Source organism: Prionailurus bengalensis, chromosome A1 (genome assembly GCF_016509475.1).
Source record: "Prionailurus bengalensis isolate Pbe53 chromosome A1, Fcat_Pben_1.1_paternal_pri, whole genome shotgun sequence".
In the NCBI taxonomy this organism is placed as follows: domain Eukaryota; kingdom Metazoa; phylum Chordata; class Mammalia; order Carnivora; family Felidae; genus Prionailurus; species Prionailurus bengalensis.
In genome coordinates, this window is record NC_057343.1 from 132,169,442 (window position 1) to 132,193,990 (window position 24,549).

General features: G+C 35.9%; 1 protein-coding gene across 1 annotated transcript in view; it reads left to right on the forward strand.

Annotated features, from left to right (window-relative positions):
• Positions 1–24,549, forward strand: part of RNF180 (ring finger protein 180) — a 211,313-nt gene that overhangs the window by 47,991 nt on the left and 138,773 nt on the right. The window contains exons 3-4 of the mRNA XM_043591137.1: positions 1,209–1,304; positions 3,184–4,143. Coding sequence (XP_043447072.1) covers positions 1,209–1,304; positions 3,184–4,143 — 1,056 coding nt within the window. The remainder of the gene's footprint in view (positions 1–1,208; positions 1,305–3,183; positions 4,144–24,549) is intronic.

A 24,549-nucleotide genomic window follows, 5' to 3' on the forward strand; every position in this document is an offset into this window, starting at 1 on the left:
GACAGAAATTAGATTAAGATGGCTTCTTTATAGATCTTTCTGATATATAAATACATCATACTGAAACTTTTCTTGTATATGGGGCCACCATTTAGTATCTTAATATGTATGAATGGAAGAGAAAAGTGATATAGGGCCCAGAGGAACCAGCTTGGGAGATTAAACCTAGAAATTCAGGGTGATCTTGGTTCCAAGTCACAATGTAAATTATTCATTGAAAGGTTCTTAAAGACATTCAGTCTTCTTTTATTCGTGTCACTATGAATACAAACTTAGAAAGGATGTTTAGTAATTTCCTTGTTTATTTTGTTAATCCAATTATAGTATCTAGTTGTGTAACTGCTTGGGAAATTTAAAAAGAATTGTGCAACTTGGAAATACTATATCTATGTAAAATCTCACCTTGGAAATGGGTCCGTGGGCAGAAGCCTTATTTTTCCCTGTTATTCTCAAGCAACTCTTTTTTGTCATCATAGAATATCATTCTGTATACTCAGAAGGGACCTTAGCAACTATCTAGAAGTATTTTACAGGTGAAGAAACTGAAACCCAGAGAGGTAAAATAATTGGCCTAAGGTTCACTAAGGTCATAAACAGTCCTACATCTCCATGCTGCTCTGTCCTGCATTTTTTTGATACGTGTATCGCTTCACCTATATATCATAGTTATTTTTACATACCTATTTCAGAAAGCCAAAAGTATCTCTCTTTGAAATATTTTTTGTTCTAACACAGCTGAAATTTAGTTGGGGCTTTTCCAGCTGCCTACACAATTCTTCTTCTCCCTCATCCTCTTGTACTTTTCTTGAGCATCTTGATAGATTATATAGCAACTCCTTTATTCTGTCATTAGTAAAGTACAGATGGAATAAGACATGAAAGGCCCAGGAAAGTTGTCATGAATGGCGCTGTTTTTTCTTACACCCGGGAAAAAAGAATAGGGTGCCAGATTTTTCTATTGAGTGACTTATTGCTAAATTTTAAATTTAATTTGATGCTTTTTTTTTTAATTCCCAAGTGGTTATTCCCTGAAAAAAAAATTTTTTTTGTCTTTGTGGGTTTAAGGAGGGAGTGAGGAGAGGAGAGCAATGTATATTTTATTCCTAGCTAAAACTAGATGTATATTTTTGCGTTTTACTCAAACATGAAATTCGTTAAATAAATCCAGAACCTGGTAATGACTAATATCATGCATTTTTATACAACAGGATAGACATGATTCAGCTGATGATCAAAATATTTGTCATGTGTGGCACATGGATATAGAAGCTCTTCCAGAATGGATAAACTGTCTAATACAAAAAGTAAGTTCCTTAGTTTCTGAGTACAATTAGGAATGTAATCCTTTCAAGTTTTTTTATCCTCATTCTAGAGCTATTTTTTATTGAATACATGTTTTCAAGAGATAAGAAAGGGTGTGTAACACTTGATTGCATTTACTGGCTTCATTATTACTGGAGTGTTATAGGTACTTTTCACCCTCAGACTTCGAACTTGGTATTTCCCCTTCCATGATTGCTCTTCCCACAATTAATCCCCTCTTCCTTCATTTCCATATGTCTTAATCACAATGAGGCATTGCCTGTGCAAACTATCAATTGCCCTTCCCCACTATTACCACTCTTCACACTTCCTTTCTCCCTTTTCTGTTTTTTTTTTTTTTTTAATTTTTTTTCAACGTTTATTTATTTTTGGGACAGAGAGAGACAGAGCATGAACGGGGGAGGGGCAGAGAGAGAGCGAGACACAGAATTGGAAACAGGCTCCAGGCTCTGAGCCATCAGCCCAGAGCCCCACGCGGGGCTCGAACTCACTGACCGTGAGATCGTGACCTGGCTGAAGTCGGACGCTTAACCGACTGCGCCACCCAGGCGCCCCCCTTTTCTGTTTTATATACCTATTTATATTTTACATATGCACACACACACACACACAATAAGTAATATATAGTACTGGTAAATATGCATACGTGTATATGACATGTATAAATATAAACATTACTGCGCGCGCGCACACACACACACACACACACACACACACACACACTTTCCCACATACATATATGGCTTACTGACCCTGTTAATTGCCTAGCTCCCCTATTAGAATATAAGTTCCATGAAGTCAGAAGTTTTTCTCTGTGGTTTATTAGTGTATCTTTTAGATACACCTAGAATAGTGCCCAATGACTGAATGAAATATCCTGCATCATTCGTGTATGTACACACATATAAAATAAACTAAATAAGTAATGACCATCAGTGGTACAATCAAAATCAAATTACCACATTTTTAAGTCTCCTTGATGAAATATTATAAGAGCAGGAACTCATTTTGTTGACATTATAGTATCATTAGTTCTTTCAATTCAAAACACCTATGTATTAGAAAACTATAAGTAATATGATTTTGGGAAAGTATAGCTGCCATTCTCCAATGACTTTCTTTGTTGTTGTTGTTAAAAAATAACATCTGATAGGTATCCCTTGCATTCATTCTCACATTGTAATGATTTCCTGGGAACATGCCAGTACGCTGGTTTTAAGTGTCCTGAACTTTAAAAAATGTATCAGGATGCTACAGATGTTCCACTACCTCTGTTGAAAAAATAATTTTTAGCTAGTTTATTATTAATTTCCCATTTGAATATAGAAACTGTACTCTGATGTACGCAACCAATATCTTTTGGTTGTATGTAAAAAGGCAGGAAGAGCTTTATTCTGTTGGTTGGGTAAAGTTCCCTCCCACAGTGTTTGGTATGCAAGAAGTGTATCAAAACAGACACTTTTCTGTGAGATTTTACTTGCAAATTAAGCTCTGTAGACTGATTTGCTTCCTGGTTCCATAGTGTATTTTTCTTTTCATTAATTCGCACTGCATCCATATTCAACCTATTGTTTGAGAGAGTCTTTTAGAATTCTTAGGAGTATTGTTGAGATGGGCATAACGTATGTTATCATTCTAGAACTTTGGAGTTGCTTATCTCTGTTTATTAAAAGGCTTATTTCCATTTATTGGTCTGTCTACTAATCAGAAAACAGAAAGCTAGCCTTTTCTGTGGCATAGAAAACTTTCATGTGGTTGGCTTAAAAAAAAAAAAAAACAAAACACAAAACAAAACAACTCACATTCTCTTTGGTTACTTTACAATGAAAGCATTGTCTTATTTTCCTTTATTACCTGTAGGCCCAGTGGACAGTTGGAAAACTGAATTGCCCTTTCTGTGGGGCCCGTTTAGGGGGCTTTAATTTTGTCAGCACTCCAAAATGTTCCTGTGGCCAGCTTGCAGCTGTACATCTCTCTAAGAGCCGGACCGATTATCAGCCAACACAGGCAGGCCGACTAATGAGACCATCGCTGAAATACTTGTCACATCCTAGAGTTCAGTCAGGTTGTGACAAGGAAACTCTGCTGACAGGTGGCACCTCCAAAAACAGAAATCACAGGCTTTTAAATATGGCCCAAAATAATAATGGCCCTGGAAGATTAACAGAAGCACTCTGCCTGGAGGTACGGTCAACATATTTTCAGATGAAGAATGAAAAACTGCTCTTCAAAGCATCAGATCCAAAATACCAGCTTTTTGTTCCTCAGCTTGTGACGGGCAGATGCACTACAAGAGCTTTTCATAGGAAATCACATAGTTTGGATCTGAACATCAGTGAGAAACTGACATTATTACCCACTTTATATAAAATACATAGTAAGACTGCTGCCTGTCCCAGGCTAAATGAAACACAGCCTATTCACCTTTCAGGCTTGCCTTTAGAATCTAGTAAAAATAACTGTTCCTTTCAGATTTCATCCAATTTTGATCCTAATATGCTGCTGCAAAGATTTTCAGTGACTCCCCGTGAGACCCAGACACAAAGAGGAGGAGAATTTCAGTGTGGTCTAGAAGCTTCCGCAGTGTACACTGACCATGCTAGTTCTAACAACCTGACTTTCCTGATGGACCTGCCCTCAGCTGGTCGGAACATGATAGAGGCCTCGGACCAGGAAGAACACCTCTCTCCACTGGACTTCCTGCGCTCGGGCACTTTCTCATTGGGTGCCATTAATCAGAGGCTCAATAAAAGAGAAAGGGGCAAGTTGAAAAATCTGAGAAGGAAACAACGAAGGCATGAAAGATGGCTACAGAAGCAGGTAATTCTTTTAAGAGTTTACTAAAAATTCTGTATTACTAATACTGTGCTCTGGAGAAAGGAGCTAACTTTGGATACCTCTATTATAAAAACATGGTTTTAATGAGTATTGAAAGGACATTTCTGTCTAGGTAAACTTAATAATCATGTACCTCTCTTATGATTGACAGATATAAGCCTGTCTCTGTGCTCACCTATGTTTAGAAAATGTCCTTTTGTGAGGTTTTCCCAATTCTAATATTTTACGCAAATATTAATCATGATATTGAGATGAGATTGTCATATTATTTTAAATTTATTCATGTTAGGATTGTTTATGGCAATTTTATTTCAGGTTAAGTTGAAACAAAACAGTTTTTCTAATTAAATCCAATCTAGTGCCAAATTCATTGACTTTCATCACTTTTAGCTTAAATGGATATTTTCAAGGAGCCTTATGTAATTATGTGCTCACATGATCCAGATATAGTTTACTGTGCTAAGTTATGAAATTCATCTTGATAATAATTGACCCTTACTGTAATTTTATAGGAAAGTGTGCTTCTCTATGGTTTAAACTTCTGTCCCTATAATGATTTGTTCAAAAGCCGTTATGTGAAGGCACTGAACAATAAATTGCAGGTGCTGAGACCAGTGGAAGCCAATGGATGAGGTGCTCATGAAAATTTGAAAGTTTAAGAACCAGTATTTTCTATGTAAACTTTTTTCAAAAATTGCCTTTGTTATTTACTTGTTCATAATAAATAGCAATCCTTATTAATCAGTATGTTGAATATCAACAATGTCCTTAGAGCTTAAATATAGAAAGCTGCAACTGTGCATAATAATTCATTATTTTAAACAAGCGAACTTGTTGTTTGTGATTCTAGTCATAGATTGAATACAATAAAATTACTGTGAGTGCTTCAATCAGGTTAATTATTTTTCATTGTCTGGTTGGATAGTATAATTATAGGTCATTACTACATTTTTGACTGGATGCTGACAAGAGGATTGCAGTTTGATTTATTTGCAAGTGATGGCATAATGTGGCATCAAGGCATATATTGTAGATTGTAAAAAAATGAATATATTTTAGCACCATTATACTTCACAGCTTAATTTATCGAATCTGTAAAATACAATATTTTTAATTGAAAATTTGACTTAAACCCATAGATACATTGGAGATGATCATATATTATGTTAATATTCAGAAATAATACCTGAAAAATAAGGTAGAGAGCTCTAAAATAATAATTTAACAAATAGAAATTTAAAAGAAGTATAATTATACTTGCTCTGTACTGTAAATATATACAGACAACATCCTTGCAATTTAAAAAATGTGTTTAGTTTTTAGGCTGGGTACTTCTGAAAAGTTCATCTATATTACCGATTCCTTTCAGCATAGGAACACTCTACTTCATACAGTTTAGAGCAAAGCAAGACCAACATCAGTGGGTTTTTGTTTGTTCGTTCATTTGTTTTTATGAAGTTACTTTTATTCATTCACATACGTGTATTTTAGCCAGCCTGCCTGGCTAATGGATCAGAATGAATGAATTCTAGTCAGATCTGTGACACTTCAGGATAGGGGGTAATATGGCAGGACCCTAAGAGGTTTGGTTGGTTGCACAGGAGCTATAGGCAAACAAATGCCGATAGATCGTCCGCTTAGCTGTAGCAGCGTGGAAATGACAGTTAGTGATGCAAGCACACACCATGATTAGAGCCGGAAAGAAGAAAAATTTTCAACTGTTTTGCTAAGTGAAACAAAAAGATAAATCCTAGAAAGATTTAGTATTTGAGATAAATTAATGGTTTAGCTATTCAGTTCATTCCGTGTTTAGTAAAGAGTAGTTAATTCTGTAAACATTTATCAAATATGTGTTTCATATACCATGCCTTTGAGTAATGACTTCATCATAGATCCTGCCCTTTTTTAAATAAGGAAGATAAGCATTCAAGATATAAAGGCAAAGTTATCCGTTAATGATAATTTTTTTTAAGTTTAAAATAATTCATTGGGAAATCTAGATTTCTGACTTTTATTTGATATTTTTAATGATTTTTTTCACAAGCTAGACATCTTTATGTGGCATTTACCTAGTGTTAATGACACTAGAAAAAGTTATTTAAATTTTTGAAGCTTTGGGGTATAAATGAGACTAACATTGAAACAGAAACTATAGCCAACTTTCAGTTTTTATTCAACAGATGTTAATTAAACATCTACTTTGGGGGAAGATAGTGCTGAGCGAACTTGTTTTTTTTATTCATCATAGTCTTTTTGAGTGTTTTGTTTTAGTTTTTGTAATTATTATGCAATAAAATTGATTTATTCTTGGCATATAGCTCTATGATCTAAATAGACAGGTTCATATAACAGCCACCATGATGGGGATACAGGATAGTTCCATCAACCTCAGAATCTCTCTTCTACCTCTGTAATTGTGCCTTGGTTATATCTTTATAATCATATCTTTGCCCTACCTCTAATCTCTGAAAAACACTGATTTGTTCTCTATTACTTTAGCTTGTCTCTTTGATGATGTTATAAAATAATAATGTAGTGTTATAAAAAATTAGAATCATATATAACCTCTAGAGACTGGCTTCTTTTACTCAGTACAGTTGCTTGTGAGAGCCGTCTAAGTTATTTCATATATCTACTGTTCTTTTTTTATTGTTCAGTAATATTCCATCATTATTAATAAACCAGTTTGTTCACCTGTGATGGCAGGTGAGTTGTTCCAGTTGTTTTGGCAATTATGAGTAGAGCTGTTAGAAGCATTTCTGTTCTTTTTGTGTGTGTGAACCTAAGTTTTTTCATTTCTCTAGGGTAAATACTCAGTAAGATTACTGGATCGTATGGTAAGCATATATTTAACTTTATTGGAAACTGTCAAATTGTTTTCCAGTTTGGAAATGGCTATACTCTTTTGTATTCCAAGACAGGATGTATGGGAATTTGCTTTGCTGTCACTCCTCACTAACACCTGGTAGTCTCAGTATTTTTTATATTGTCATAAGTAGACAGGTAGTTGTATCACATTGTGGTTTCAGCTTGGAATTCCCTAATGGCATTTTCCTAATGATATTGAACATTTTTCATGTGCTTATTTGTCCATTTGTATATATTGTTTAGTGAAGTGTCTGTTTAAATCTTTTAGTTATTTTTAGTTGGGTTGCGTTCTTTGTGTTGAGTTGTAAACGTTCTTTGTATAGTTTGGATGTGAGTTTTTCATTGCTTGTGTGATGTGTAAAGATTTTCTCTGAGTTTGTAGCTTGTCTTTTCGTTCTCAACATTTTTTTCCTGTAAAAACATATTTAATTTTGATGAAATCTGATTTCTCATTTTTTAAAATCAGTTATGCCGTTGGTGTCATATCTAAGATCTCTTTTGCTTAACTCTAGGTTATAAAGATTTTCTCCTGTGGTTTTGTCTAAAAGTTCCATAATTTTAAGTTCCCCATTAAGAACTAGGATTCATTTTGAGTGTATTTTCTTAATACGGTGTAAGGTTAGGTCAAGATTTATTGTTTTGCATAGAGATGCTCGATTGCTCCAGCACCATTTGTTGAAGACACTGTCCTGTGTCCATTGAAATGTTTCTGCAGCTTTATCAAAGATCATTCGGCTGTGTATGTGTGGGCCTATTTCTGGATTCTCTTACCTTCAGTTCATTTTGGGGTCTCTCTCATTGCCAGTAGTTCTTTGTCTTAGTTATCATAGCTTTATAATAAGGCATAAAAGAGGATTCTAGAATTCCTCTAGCTTGTTATTTTTCAAACTTGTTTTACTTATTATATATAGTTCCTTTGACTTCACATATAAAATTTAGAATTAGCCTGTTTATGTTTACAAAAAAACCTTGTTGGTATTTTAATTGTATTATATGAAATCTACAGATCAACTTCGGAAAACTGAAATCATTACTATGCTGATTTTCTTAATCCTTGAACGTGGTATGTCTCTCCTTTTATTTAGGTCTTTGATTTCTCTCATCCACATTTTTGTACTTTTTATCATTCAGAACTTGTGCATGTTTTGTCAGATTTATACCTACTTACTTTTTGGTGTTATTCATTTTTAAAAATTGTTGAAAATTGTGTATTACTAGTGTATACAAACACAATTGTTTTGACTTTGTGCCTTATGTTGAAGGTACAGATCTCTGACATCTTTTATCAGATTTATCTCTCAGTATTCATATTTTTTTATACTGTTGTTAAATGATATTGTTTTCTTAAATGTCAATTTCCAGTTGTTTATTGATAATATGTAGAAATAAAATTGAGTTTATATGTTGATCTTGTGTCTTAGAACTTTTCTAATCTTACCTATATGGATCCCATTGTGTTTTCTACTTAAATGATCATATCTGCAAAGAAAGACAGCAATACTTCTTCCTTTCCAATCTGGAATTTGTTTCTGTTTTTTGTGTTACTAAAGTAGCTAGAACATCCAGCACAATAGTGAGTAAAGATGAGGAGAACAGACATCCTTGTCTTTTTCCTCGTATTAGGATGAAAGCATTCAGTCTCTCGTCATTAAGTAACATGTCAGTTTTAGGTGTTGTATAGATGCGCTTTAGAAGGTGGAGGAAGTTTCCTTATATTCCAAGTTTGCTAAAAGTTTTAAATGGATGTTGAATTTTGTCAGGTGTTTTTTCTGCATCGATTGATATGATTATGCATTTTCAGTATTAGTACCGATTAATCAATCAGTCCCACAGTAAGCACCACTTTATTATGTTGTATTCTCTTCCTGTATGTATATAGCTGGATACTACTTGGAATATTTATTTGCGAGATTTTTTTTTAACCTCTGTACAGGAAGGATATTGACCTGAGGTTTTCTCTCTTTTTGTACTGTCTTTGTGTGTTTTGGTATCATGACAGTACTAGCATGTAAAAAGAGTTAGATAATCTTTCCTCTTCTATTTCCTAGAAAATATTATGAAGAATTGATGTCATTTTTTCTTAAATATTTGGCAAGGAAACTTTCTGGGCCTGAAGATTTCTTTTTTGGAAGGTTTTTGACTAGTAATTCAATTTCTTCAGTAGTTATAGGACAATTTATGTTACCTGTTTCATTTTGAGTACATTTCAGTAGTTGTTTTCAATTAATTATCTAAGTTTGTATTGTTGAAATTATGTGTTTAGTATTGTTCATAATATTCCTTTATAACTATTTTAATGTCTCTTGGGTCTGTAATGACATCTTCTTTTTAATCCTTACCATGCCAGTTTGTTTCTTTTTCTTTTTCCTTTTTTTAAATTTTATTTTAGTTTTGCTAGAGGTTTATCGATTTTATTGATCTTTTCAAAGAACCAGCCTTGGGTTTCAATTATTTTTTCTATTGTTTGCTATTTTTAAGTTCTTAATTTCTACTCTTACCTTTAATATTGTCTTCATTTTCCTTGCTTTGACTTCATTTTCTTTTCTCTTAGAAAAAAATACTTTGTGATAGAAACTTATCAAGTGGCAAGTTTTTTTTCTCATCCAAGCATTTAATTCTATAAACTTCCTTTTAGTTACTGCATTACCTACATCCTGTGACTTTTATGTTGTATTTTTATTATAATTCAGTTCAAACCATTTTCTAATTTCCTTTGAGACTTCTTTTTTGGCCCACCTTGTTGGTCTAAGTGGTTAGTATGATCATGAAAAGACTGAAATACTAGCATTTTGAGGAAATTAATAAAAAATTTCTTCCTGGGGAAAATAGTTCTTCCTGTCCGTTAAGGAAAGGTAAAGCTGTCTCTAGTATAGTTGCATAATATTTTTAAATTTAAGTCTATGTAATATGAATAAAAGAAAATATCTCTTAAAGAGATATCTTTAAGACCCCAGGAAGCTATTGTGAAAAGAGAATTTACCTTACCTTTCTGTGGAGTGTTGTGCATGAGAATATAAAATAATTTACCAAATATCATGATTTGTAATACATCATTGAACTTCTACAATGACTATGATATATTGTAGTCATACAACATAATTATTTTAAATGAGTTCAGACTCATTTAATAGAATTAAATTAATTAAATGAGTTAAGACTACTTGTATTATTACAAAGGTATGATTTAGACACTTGGGAGAATAGAAGCCAATAAATTATATTAAGGACCCGCTTATAGTTTATCTAGAAAAGATATTTTCCACAAGGTACTAAATTTCATTTTCATGGATTTGTCACAGTGATCATTTTGAACTTTGCATAAATTTCAAAGGAGTTCGTTTAATCATTTACACTTGATTTGTCATCTTCAAATTATTCACAAATCATATTCCAAATACATATTTGGTTGTCTCTTTAAAAGAGGATTTTTTGCATATCTGAATTATAATAGTAATCCACCTATTGAACAATTATTCCCAATTTTTTCTCTTTGTCCAGCAGAAAATTAATGGTTTATTGACAGAAAAAGCCTTAGTAATGAAAATCTGACATTTAGAATTACATGCCACAGATCTTACTGGTTTCATTAAACATAGAAACATAGTCACAAAATGGTCTTTTAGGAAAGAACATCATGACTTTTAGTTATAGGAAGACAAAGTAGTATTTATTTCTCTGTCTACTTTGTGTAAATTTATTTTTTCAGTTTAAGTTTGTCACTCTTCTTTTTTTTTATTGAGTTATAATTAACATACAGTGTTACTTTAATTTCAGGTGTACAATATATGATGCAACAATTCTATACATTACTCAGTGCTCATCAAGATTAGTCTACTCTTAATCCCATTCACCTATTTCACCCATTCCCCACCTACCTCCCCCCTGACAAACATCAGTTTGTTGTTTGCATTTAAGAGTTAGTTTTTGTTTTTCTTTTTTCCTTTGTTTATTCATTTGTTTTGTGTCTTAAATTTCACATATGAGTGAAATCATACAGCATTTATCTTTCTCTGTCTGACTCATTTCACTTAGTATTATACCTTGTCCATCCATGTTGTTGCAAATGGCAAGATCTCATTCTTTTTTATGGCTGAGTAATATTCCACCATGTCTGTCTGTATGTCTGGATACATATACATACACACCACATTTTACTTATTTATCTATTTATGGATGGATGTATACTTGGGTTGTTTCTCTGTCTTGTTTCTCATAAATAGTGCTGTAGTAAACATAAGGGTACGTATATCTTTTTAAATTAATGTTTTCATTTTCCTTGGGTAAATATCCAGTAGTGGAATTACTGAATCATATGCTAATTCTATTTTTGATTTGCTGGGGAGCATCCATAATGTTCTCCATAGCGGCGACACTAATTTGCATTCCCAGCAACAGTACATGAGGATGCCTTTTCCTACGTATTTTCGTCAGCACTTGTTATTTCTTGTCTTTTTTACTTTAGCTGTTCTGACAGATATGAAGTGATAACTCAATGCAAATTTTATTTGCATTTCCTTAATGATTAATAATATTAGACATCTTTTTTTTAATTTTTTTTTTACATTTATTTTTATTTTTGAGAAACAGAGTGAGACAAAGCGTGAGTGGGGGAGGGGCAGAGAGAGAAGGAGACACAGAATCTGAAGCAAGCTCCAGGCTCTGAGCAAGCGGTCGGCACCAATCCATGAACCGTGAGATAATGACCTGAGCCAAAGTCGGATGCTTAACCAACTGAGCCACCCAGGCACCCCATATTAAACATCTTTTTATGTTGCCTGTTGACCAACTCTCTTCATTTTATTAGTGTAACAACATTTAGGGCTTGCTGAATAAGTTGATACTTCTACATTTGTTCTACCTTCCAGGAAGTCACCCTCAACTGAGAAAATAAGATACAAATAAGTTGTCAAATAGGCATTAGCAAATACCTTAACTTTGTTCTCCTGCCATTTCAATTGATTTCAAAATACAGGTAAATGAATAACTGTAGATAGAGCAAAAGTATGTAGAATTGATAATTCCCTTATCTTAAGATCTAAATTTTCTAATGCTTAGCACAATACTCTATGCACAGTAGGTAATCAGGGATTTTTTTAATAAAAGCTTTTTTTTTATTTTAGCATAGTTTTTGGATTTTTTATAAATGTTGTGAAACTAGTACAGAGCGTTCCCCTATGCCAACACCTAGTTAACCCTATTATTAGTAACTTACATTAGTATGGTACATTTACAATTAATCAGTATTGATATATTATTATTAAATAAATTTTATATTTTATTCACAATTCTGTAGTTTTTATCTAAAGTTCTTTTTTCTGTTCTAGGATCCTATCCAGGGTACCACATTTTATTACATTTAGATACCATGTCTCATTAGGCTCCTCTTGCCTTTGCCAATTTCTCAGACTTTCCCTGTTTTTGATGACCTTGACAGTTTTGAGGAATGCTGATTAGCTATTTTGTAGAATGTCCCTCAAATAAGATTGCCTCATGGTTTTTTCATGATTAGACTGGAATTATTTTTAAACAATTTTTTTAAGTTTATTTATTTATTTTGAGAGAGGCAGAGCATGAGCAGGGGAGGGGCAGGGAGAAAGGGAGAGAGGGAGAATCCCAAACAGGCTCCATGTGGTCAATGTGCAGAGCTCAACATGGAACTGGGACTCATGAAACCATGAAATCATGACCTGAGCTGAAATGAAGAGTCGGATGGTCAACCAACTGAACCACCCAGGTGCTCCTAGACTGGGATTATGGATTTTGTCATGGGTCCCCAACACTACCTCCACATTCAATGATTCACTAAAAGGACTCAAAACACTCACCCTATAGTCACACCCACATCTGTGTATTATTACGGTATAAGGATACAAACCAACATCAGCAAAGGGAAAGGTGCATGGGGCAAATTCTGGAACAAACCAGATAGAGCTTCCAAGAGTCCACTGAGTTATGTAAAATGAACTTAATTATTCCATCAACAAGTTGTAACAACATGTTCAATGTTGTATGCCAGGAAATCTTATTATAGAGTCAATGCCCAGGGTTTTTATTGGAGGCTGGCCATGTGGACACCTTCTGCGTGGAACATACCAAAATTCTGGACTCCAGAAAGAAAGCAGATAATCAGCATAAACCATATGTTTTTTGTTTAGACATAAAGCACAGTGAGCCAGTCTTATCAGTTAGGGTGATGAGCCCTCCAGAAATTGAAATACTCAGATGTCAATCAAGGGCCAACCTTTTAAGTGTAGATAGATATGCCACATTAGCGCTTTTCTGGACATGGGTTTTAGGGAAGAAGACCACAGAGATAAAATGCTGTTTTCATGGCGTAACACATCATATCAAGGATATATACTACTGACATGACATCAGTACTGATGCTAGCCCAGGAATGGGGGAGGGGGAATAATAATAATTATCACACTTACATATCCCTTATGTATTGCTGCTGTAACAAATAACCAAAAACATAGTAGCTGTAAACAATATAGTTTTATCATCTTATAGTTCTGGAGGCCACATTCTGAAAATGGATGTTATGGGGCTAAAATCACTATGTTGAAAGGGTTGCCTTCCCCCTAGAGGCCCTGGGGTGGAATCTGTTACTTGGCCTGTCTCTGTTTCTTGGTTTGTGTCTTCCTTCCAGCAGCAGCATCATTCCAACCTTTGTTTCTTCTGTCACTTCTTCTCTTTGACCTATTTAGGGGCCCTCGTAATTATACTGGCCCACCTGGAATATGCAAAGTAATCTCCCTATTTTAAGGCATAAGTTGATCACAACTGCAAAAGTCCCTTTTGCCATGTAAGATAACATATTCAGAAGTTCAGGGATTAGGACATGGACATCTTTTGGGAGCCATTATTTTGCCTACCTCATGAAGCTTACTATAGGCTGGGTATTTTTCTGAGCTCTTGATTTCATCTAATTTTACACCATTTTATAAGTTCTATTGTCAACATTTTATGAATGGAGTAACTAAGTATTGGAGAGGTTAAATAACTTCCCGAGGCCCACAAACCTAGTATGTGGCAGATGTAGATCCCAAACTCCATGCTGAAAAGTGACCTCTCAAGAAAGATTTCCCACATGTTTTATCATTCTTAGATGATTAAGAAAACACTTTATCATATACCTTAATTTTTCTTTCATCCTTTTGTTCATTTAACTGGTATCTGTTGGGTAGATGACTCTTGGCCAGAAGCTATACTAAATATTGAGGTTACAACAATGAATGAAATATGATTCTTCGACTCAGAGACCTTTGAGTGAAGGGGGAAGGCACATATGAGTATCAGTGATCTTACGCATTTGCAGAAATGTCATATCATCATGATGTTTGGACAGCAGCTTTCTAAATCCAGGATTTTTTTGGATTTAACAAATGTTGGATTTAACAAACAGACCTTGAGATACACTGAGAATCCCAGAGCAGTCCCAAAGAAAGTAAGCTTGGTTGGGGAAGGGTAGGAAGATTATGCAGAAGTGAGAAGATTGATGGCATAGAAGAAAAGAGAAATGATTAACTGAGGAACAGTTATGAGGGAGTGGTAAGAAACATATGTTTGATTCTGAAGATGCCATGTGGTTGCTGAGTAATTTTAGGCTAGGTCCACAGTAAGAGCTGAGTAAGTAATTGCTGAGTACATGAATTGAACAAATAAATAATGTAGCCAATGCTTTACGCATGGAAAATAATTTAAGGGTCCTGGCTAACATTGGTTCCTTAACCCTGATTGCAAGTTGGAATCCTCTGAGGAGCTTTGAAAAACTGCCAGTGCCTGGGCTCTATCAGGTTATACTTCAGTTGGTCTAGACTGGACATCACTATGTGTGTTTTTGTATGTTAAAATGTATATACATACAGTATATTTTTAATTTTCAAGTGATCGTAATGTATAGCCAGAGTTGAGAACTATTGGAAAGAAGGGAGATCAATAAAGAATTTATTAACAAGAGCGACGAGAATTTATTCTGATGGATATTGCAGAGGAGAGGCAGCTGGCTAGAACCAGACTGAGGAGGAATTAGATGAAGAAACATATTGGAAAGGACAAGATACTTTGATCTTATACCTTCTAACACCTAATATAGCTCCTTGCATATAGTAAAAGACAGTACAAATACTTATGTCCAAGTGACATTTAATATCTTCACATAGCTTTTCTTAGCCTAGTATTATGAGAGTGAGAGTTCTAAGAGCAACCTGAAGGGAGGGAGTGGAATGAAGAGTTTCTGGCTGTGAGAGTGATGGTAGCAGCAGTTAGAAGTTACTGAGCCTGAGTGTATGCTAGGTACATTACAAGGTGTTTTACTTGTATCCCCTCTTTCCCATGAGCTGGTAGCTTGCCGGAGCAGGAGGAAGCTCTGAGGGAGGCAGGCTTTGGACACTAGAGAGGAGCATGAAGGCACTGACTTCCCCAGGCACTGATGGGAAAAGGCAGTGGGGTATAAGAGAATGGCAAGGAGGCATGCTATCCTTTCCCAAATTTTGTGTAAGACCATTTGGAAAAAGGAGAAAACAGAATCATCAGTAACCTTGTCCCAGAGTGACACTTAAGGAAAATTGGAGCTTATCACGTAGGACTGAGCTTAGTCTAGGTGTGTCGGGTGAATAGATCTAGACTGTGTCTTCAGTTCTTCTGGCCTCTTGTGCTCTGGGAAGATTGTGCCTGGTTTTCATTCTAAAGCTCCACATTTGGCTTCATTTACCACATTAACCAAAGTGGTTTATACACAGTCCACCTGTTGTCCCTTATTCCATTTCTGTACTAACCTATTTTTTTTTTGAGATGACAATTTAAGAATTTAAGTACCAGTGTATTCATAGATATATACTGATTTTTCTTTTAATATGCCAGGACCTGGATGAGACACATGAAATAAAGAGTGTGTGTGTGTGTGCACGCGCACGTGCGGTCTAGGCCTTGGGTGTAAAGACTAGAACTTTTCAACTCATTATAAAGATAACTGATGGTCATTTTACAATAGAGCTCTCCATGGAGTTTGCTAGGGCTGTCGTCAGGCATTCTACCTCAAGTTTGACTTCTACCAAATCTTGCTTTCTTTCCTTCCACAAGGATATTCCCTAATATCCTGCAAATTCCATCTCAGGATCTGATTCTCAGAAAACTCACTCTAGAGCAACTGGTCACACAGGTCTATGAAGCTTACTTCTCTAAGGGGGGAAATAGGTCTTACAGTACCTTTGATTTTACACAAAGAGAAACTTGGGCTGAGACATGAGAGGAGGCTCCACTCCATTAACAAAGCCTAAAGTAGTCAATCCATGTACTAACCTATTTTTTAAAACCATAGGGCCTTCTTGTCCTGCTCAAACTTCCTTGGAACTGCACAGTGCTGAGACATGTGTCACCCAATCTTCTCATATTTAAGAACGTCACAATGTCAGCTTCTCTTTGTCCCCAAACTGGGGATGTAGCTGGAATCCTCTCCCTGGCTCTGCATGACCAGTTTGAACTGCTGTCACCTGGGCTTTCTTTTACAAAGTAATATTTTAAAGGTAATTTTCAGTTTCAGAAGCAGCATAACAGTGTTAGAGAAAATGCAGAAAACTAAAAATTACATTTACATATCAATCGTTTAAATATCAAATTGAATAGAGTGGTTGCCTAAGAAGGGAAGGGAGAATATGATCCAGGGTGCTATATAGGGGGCTCCAGCTCTATTAATTATGTTCCTAAGATGGATAGTATTTTTCACAGGTGTTATCATTTGTTTTATTTTTTTAATGTCTCTAACATTGTGTAATACAATTGAAGCATCAATTATAAATCATAGCATCCTAATAATGTCATGCCCTTTTTCTTCTTTTTTTTTTTTTTTTTTTTTTGCCTCAAAATCTTAAACCATTCACCTTTGTTCTTGTTTTAAGGCTAGAGGCTACAACAGATAATATAGGCAAGTAGTCTTACCTAATAGGCTCAATTTTTTATATTGCTTGTCTAATACTCTATCAATAAACATTGATTAATAAACCAAAAGCAAAACTTTCTGCAAAAAAATAACTCTATATCTGTATTGAATTAAAATAAGCTTTTCCACTCTAATAATTGTGCTTTTATGACCCTCTCTGGAATGCTAGTTTGTAAAGGCTATATGGATCATCTAGTTTTCCAACACCAGAGGGCACCAAATTTCCTCTTGGAGCGAAACAATCAGCCATTTCTTTCCATCAAAGAATTTCGTCTACTGGGGTAGAGTATGGAATGGCATAAATTTTAGCTTCTTGTCAAATCAAAACAGTAGAGAATTTGTGCTTTGTGAGAAGTTTACAAAATAATAGGAATGCTTTCTCTTTTTGCCATCAGCTAAGAACCTGTCACTGTTTGTAGTAAGCTGCTTTTCAGTGGTATTTATTATGTTTATTAGAGGGAGTAACACAGGCACTCTGCAATAATATTTAGGATAAAGTACTTTGAAGGAGCTATGGATACTCCATATATTGTGGTTTAAGTTTCAGGTGGCATGTCTAGTTTTCTGGAAATGTACATGGCCCTAAATGCAGGATAAAATCAGTGGCAAATGTTGTGCTTCAGTGTGGAAGGGGATGCTGGCTGAGGGAAGTGAAATGATATAAGCTAGTAGATGACAGTGAACTGTTTACACCTTAATGTTTGGCAGGGTTTTGTTAACTTGAATCTGATAAATCCTCTTTCCCCTATTCTTGAATAAAAGAAAATTCAGAACAGGGCCATACTAGCCAGTGAGTTCTTTTGACTAAATTTTTTGGCCAGTTGAACCTTTAAATCTATTTTGCAGTGTAAGTTAAATTACTTAAAATTACTGGATCTTTCTTTTTCCCTTGTATCTTCAGGCACAGCAATTAATCATCTATGTTGTCTAATCACTAACAATTACAAATGAGGCAATTTCCGCTATCAAGCAGCAGCACAATCCAGTAGGAAAAATACCAAGCATGTATTTTAAGGAAATCAGGGTTTGAGCTCCTTCTGTGTACTTTGATGGTGTGTTGGTGGGTTTTATTACCTTCTGGAGGCTCTAGAAGAGAAACTGTTTTGTTTGCCTTTTCTAGCTTCTAGAGTCCACATTTCTTGGTTCATGCCTACCTTCCGTCTTCAAAGCCAACAGTGGCTGGTTAAGTCTCTCTTAAGATGCCATCTCTTTCCTTTTGACTCTTCTGTTGCCCTTTTCCCATTTAATGACTCTTTTAATTTACATCGGGCCCACCCAGTTAATTCAGGCTAAACTCCTTATTTTAAGGCCATCTGATGAGGAACTTTAATTCCATCTGAAGTCTGCCTTTTGCTGTTTAACATAACCACAGGATCCAGGGATTAGGCTATTGGCATCTTTGGAGGAGGAGATTATTCTGCCTACCACAGATGGTTTTAGTAGATTTTAGGAGTTAAGCCAATCTTGAGAGAAAAGTGGTAGCTGCTCATAGGTCTTGAAAGCTTGGGGGGAGAATTAGTGTTTTCTCTGACCTTCCCTGGAGTTTTCCACATTACTCTCTTCTGTAGTTTTCTTGTGTTTCTGAAGATTAATGTGTTTTCGTGGCATAATTAATTAATACAGTATTAGACATTACTACCATAATTTGGCTAAAGTGATTATTAGTCCTTCAGGTCTTCCCTAAGTTGGGTGAAGGGTCATTAAGTTTGGATGGAGAAGCTGGATCAGAAAAAGTAAGAGGCGCAAGGCATTTTTAAAAAAGGTTTAGTGGCCCTGAACATGGAAAGCAGCTTGAGAGCAAGGGCTAGTTAGGTAGAAGGTATGGTACTGAAGACAGCATTGATCTACCTTACAGCATTGCCTGGAGCCAGGAACATCCAACAATAAACCAGATCTTCTTGGCACATAAATAACACCCAAGTAGTAAGAGACTATAGCAATATCTCAGGCTGCTAGAGTCCATTTCAGTCCATAGAAACATACCACAGGTGTATTGATGATAGAGACAACAGCTTTCCTGTAGGATGTCCATTTTAGTTTCTTGTACTTAGTAGCCTCCTAAGTACCCTAAAAGACCAGTTTTCCTAATGTTTTTTTATACTACTTTGAAACAACTAAGTGCCATGTGAAAAGAAAGACAGTCATGATTTCTTCTCAGATAGTGTAAATCAGAAGGAGACTCCACAAATGTGCTTAGTTTGATAACGAAGAGTAAGTTCTCTTTCAGTTAATTCATTAGTTATCTAGGTCTCTAATCATTATGCTAAATGTAGAAGCTAGAACTTTGAGTTAGCCTTTAAACTAATTAGGAATAGTTTGGGGGAATAGTGCATGTTGTGATATGATCAAGAGTTTCGGCTTACTCAGAAGTGAATTGCTGAATTCTCCTCTTCTAGGAGGTTCTGAAGCATTCTCTGCAGTCCCTAACTTTCATGCAGTGCCATCATCTAACCTAGAGTAAATGAATGTGTTTACTATTGGGGTTAAACTGAAAGAGGAAAGAAAGAAAACAATGCCAGCTCATCCAAGAGAGCAAAAAGCCTTTGTAGCCACTATAGGTATGTGTGAGCCCAAGAGTGCTAAGTGACTACTTTCAGTTTTAGAATATTTTTCTATTAAGCAATGCTTAGATTTTATCAAAGTTCAGGGCTGCATACTTTAGAAGGAAAAAGTCTTCGTACACATTTTGTACGGCACCTGGTAGGTGATTGTTGTCATACTGAATGCCAAAACTTTCCTTTCCACTAAGGAATAATAAATATGGAGAATATAATGGTTTCCTTTTCACAAGGATCCCAAAGCATGAATGTTTATACTTTTAGCTTTATTTAATGTTTTTATTTTTGAGAGACAGTGAGAGAGAGAGAGAGAGAGAGAGAGAGAGAGAGAGAGAGAGAGAATGAATGAATGAATGAGCAGGGGGGGCAGAGAGAGGGAGACACAGAATCCAAAGCAGGCTCCAGGCTCTGAGCTGTCAGCACAGAGTCTGACGCAGGGCTCGAGCTCACAAACAGTAAGATCGTGACCTGAGCTGAAGTCGGACGTTTAAACAACTGAGCCACCCAGGTGCCTCTATATTTTTAGCTTTTGATACAACTTGATCTCAGTAACATGTTTAGGGAAGAGAGAGAGATTTTAATCTCTCTAAATAGGTTTTCTTTATGCCTGAATGAATTACAGTATTGTGGTTGTCAGATGCTCTGGACCAGCTGCATCAAAATCACTAGGGGAGCTTTTTATAATTCCTTCGACACTCTAGTGTCCTAAGTCTGGGACAGGTCCTAGACAGTTTTCTAAAAGCACCCTAGTTAATTCCAGTACACCGACTTGCTAACTCTTAGACACTTGTTCTAAAGTTGACTGAAGTTGAAGTTCACACATCTCCCCTGATATCAGTAGACTACATCTATAAAAAGTCATAAAATCGATATTGGTGGGAAAAAAGCTAGCAAACCTTCTTAAATGGTATGTCACATTTAAAGGATTGATTTCAAAGGTAATATTTTTACTTTGGAGTCAAACAATGGTAATGATAATGACAAAGCAACAACAGTGAACGCTCACATAGCACTGTCTCTGTGCCAGGTACTGCTTCATTCCCTTTAGTTATATTATTCACTTAATCTTCATGGCAGCCCTCTGAGGTACTTACTTCATTATTGCCATTTTACCAGGAAAGGTTAGATATCTTGTGCAATGTCAGCCAGCTAGTGAGTGGTAGAGCTGGGATTCACACCCAGGCCTCGAGGAATCTGTGCTCTTAATCACTGTGTTCCATCCACTGCTCTCCATTTTATCTCATGATTCCTTTAGGCCTTGGAGCGCCATGTGCGCAAGGCAAAGTAATGTAGTAGGGTGGTTTAAAACCATGGGCCTGTGGGCACCCTCTATAGCACTGGCTAGGTAATCACTTAGGTGAATGCCTTACCCTTTCTGAGCCTGGATTTTCTCATGCAAAAAATAAACTTTAAAATACGTTCTTTGTAATATATTGGTGAGACTAAATTTGGAAATATTTACCAAATATTGAACACATGCATTTTACTTAAGGAACACCCAATAATTGGTAGCGGTTATTATCATTATCATTATTGTATTTAGTTTTGAGGTATCAAACAGTCAAGAGCCTAAAAAGTAAAATATTTTGGCTAACGTGACTGGAATTTATTGACCGGTTAGATTTTAGCAGTTTTAGAGCTCTATGGATAATCTAGGAAAGAGACCAAAAAAGTCTGTAGTTTGTTGTGCAGAGATAATCCAGATGGACCAATATAAAGCATCACTATTTTTAAAGACTTGTGTTTTATATATTCAGCAAAGATGGTGTGTTGTAAAAGCTAAAAACAGAGATGTAAGCACCAGGACACAGGTGATTTATCCTTAGGCACTGTCTACTTCAGGGGATCACCAAAAAACCCTGGGGGGATTCAGTGGGCGTTCCACTATTATGTCTCCTGAGAAGATTTTGGTAACCAATGCTAAGGACTCCCAAGGAGCAGAGGATGTAACTGAGAAATATAGCCTTTGGGCATTTCTTGGTATCCTTGGTGATAAGCTGCATGATTTCCTTCATGTGAAGTCATCTTGCTCTGGAGCAGTAGGGAGGGAAAAAAAAAAACAAAACTGCCAGGACTTAACATCTTACTTAAAAGTTATTTTTCTGAATGCTGGTGCATCTGAGGAGTTAACACAGCATTGTCACACCACTACCTGTAGAAAGACCTAATGTCCTTAGGATTTCCTTTTGCTTTTATCCACCTTCTATACCTTTTATACCTTCTATATCTACTTTCTCTTGTAACTCCCAGGACTACTGTTTATTACAGCAAAAAATAAGTTTCTTCTTATTTGGACTATTTCACTGGCCTCCCAGCTATTCTCTCTTCTTTTTCAATTTATATTAATTTGTTTGTAGCTCCATATTTGTTGCTTTTACTGTCATATTCCCAAACCTCTTTGACTCAGACTGCCTACAGCATAAATGAATATCGGGGGTGCCATTCCCTGCCTTTGCAGATCTACCGTCAGTTGTATCTGACTTTCTGTCCATGTACCCTGTGTTCTAGCCAAGCTAGACTGCTTACTGTACTCTGAAATTTTCTCACCTCTTAGCTTTATTTTGTCGTTTTGCCTATTTAGACTGTCCTCCTGGAACCAGAGCATCCCTTTGAAATGCTAACCATCTCTTAAGGCACAATTAAAAGAACACTTTTTTTTCCCCTCCTCAGTCTTCTTAGTTATTTAGGCAGAAATGATTTTTCCTTTAGCTGGAACTCCCCAAATTTGTCTCATTCCCTCTCTTATGTCCCAGGTTCCTGAAAGTCAGTGAAAAAAATGACTAAACTAAACTTCTTTGGGTCTTCCTTATATAACATCTAAGACTGTGCTTTGCATACAGACACTCAATAAATAATTATTGAATGAATGGATTAATCTAAGAGCCATTTAGCGAATTCTTGTGAAAAGGAAATATACCAAAAACTTGACATCATTTTGAGTAATTTCATCAATGCACCCAAATACTGTATATTTTGTGTTAGGTGACCTTCAAAAAGTTTTGAGACTTAAGAGCTTTCTTATATCCACACACTTTTTAATCCTGAATCCGTATCATACATGAAATGATATAAAATTATTGTTACAGTAGTTTGTTGTATGTTATAAAAAGCCTTTTCTTATATTTTGATCTTGTATTTCAAGTTCCAACCTAAATATATGTTACTGAATTATTAACAGAGAAAACAGAAAGACTGTGTTTGCTAAATTCTGGGTTTTTTCCTTGTCTTTTTAAAATACATGAGCAAGTATTTAGAGCACATAAATACTACTTTTGGAGAAGTAGGAAATAATGTATTGCTTTGTCTTTAACATTTATTATGTTCATTAAGACTACTTTACTAGTTCTCTCTTGCTATAATGCTGCCTTAAAACTCACTGACTTAAAATCACATCTTTTTGGGGCGCCTGGGTGGCGCAGTCGGTTAAGCGTCCGACTTCAGCCAGGTCACGATCTCGCGGTCCGTGGGTTCGCGCCCCGCGTCAGGCTCTGGGCTGATGGCTCAGAGCCTGGAGCCTGTTTCCGATTCTGTGTCTCCCTCTCTCTCTGCCCCTCCCCCGTTCATGCTCTGTCTCTCTCTGTCCCAAAATAAATTAAAAATGTAAAAAAAAAAAAAAAAAAAAAAAATCACATCTTTTTATTTGTCCCCAACTCTGTTGGCTCGCAGTTTAGGCTAGGATCAGCTGGTCTCTACTGACACCAGTTTTGTCCATAGCATTTGGCACTTAACTTGGCCTAAAAGGACCAAGATGGCCTAATATGTATCAGGAGGTTGAAGGTTTTTGAGGTTTTCCTCTTTGTCCGTGTCATCTTTTATCCTTAAGGATTTTCATATGGCAGCATCGCCTTCCACGATGGCTAAAGTGAAAGCTGTAGACCACTTGAAATCTAGGCTTGGAAGTCACAGAATATCCCTTCTATATACTATCGGTCAAAGCAGATCATGAGGGTAGATCAGATTCATAGGAGGACAAACAGATTCTTCCTCTTGATAAGAGGAGCAAAAAAGTAATATTGAGAAGGAACATACGGCCATGAAAGCAGTTATTAGGGCCACCTTTGCGGACAATCTGTATTACATGTATTGTGCACTTCAGAATGTTGAAAGTTAATCCACAATTATCTTTTGTTTCCTCCAGAAGACTCCACTGAAAACTGGTTGCATCCTAAGTATGTACCCTCTGATGACTTTTGCCTTTTGGCTTACATGGATTTTTCTAGGGAGATTTTGAAATAGTACTTATATTCAACTCCCCTTCCCCAGAGTCCTATTAAATTCATCAGGAGTTGTCCTAGTCATTAGAATTTTTAAAGAGCTTTCTATGTCTATGTTATTTTAAAAATGTGCAGCCAGGATTTTGAGCCACTATCTTAGTGTTCACTGTATACTACTCATTATCTCATTTTTCTTTTAAAGTGGGCAGTGTCTGTGCTGGTAGGTCAGAAATTAGGTGAAACAATTGACAAAGAGCAGTTTGTTGACTTATTGATTTTCAAATTATGCTTCTAGTTTCAAGCGATGTGAAGTACTAAAATAGGAAATAAGACAGCCAACACAGATAATCTGTTTAAAGAAACTGGAAATGAAAGACATTTAAAAAATTGAGGAGCATTATAGTTGTAAATAGCACAGTGGGCCACGTTTCACTTATGGGCTCTTGTACGCACTGTCCATGAACTGAAAGACGAATTGCACGCAAGCCTCTGAGAGGAGACTTTAGATCTTCTCTCTTACCCAATATACATGGGGTGAAAGCACCAAAATCTCTGAAAGAAAACTAATAGCATTGGGAACTGAAAGAAAAAATGGTTCAGGAGCCCTAGTGAAGAGTGCAGAGTCACAGATGTTATCGCTGAAAAGGCCCACTGGAATTATATAGTCTACCACTCCACCTGCCTGGTTCTTCTTCGCCACCACTAGAATTGAGACTGACTGTCCTAAATAATCTCCTTACATTCTAAATGAGTATCCTAGGCCCTTTCAGAAACCTTGTCATTCATTGTGGTTTGTATTGAGGGGAGG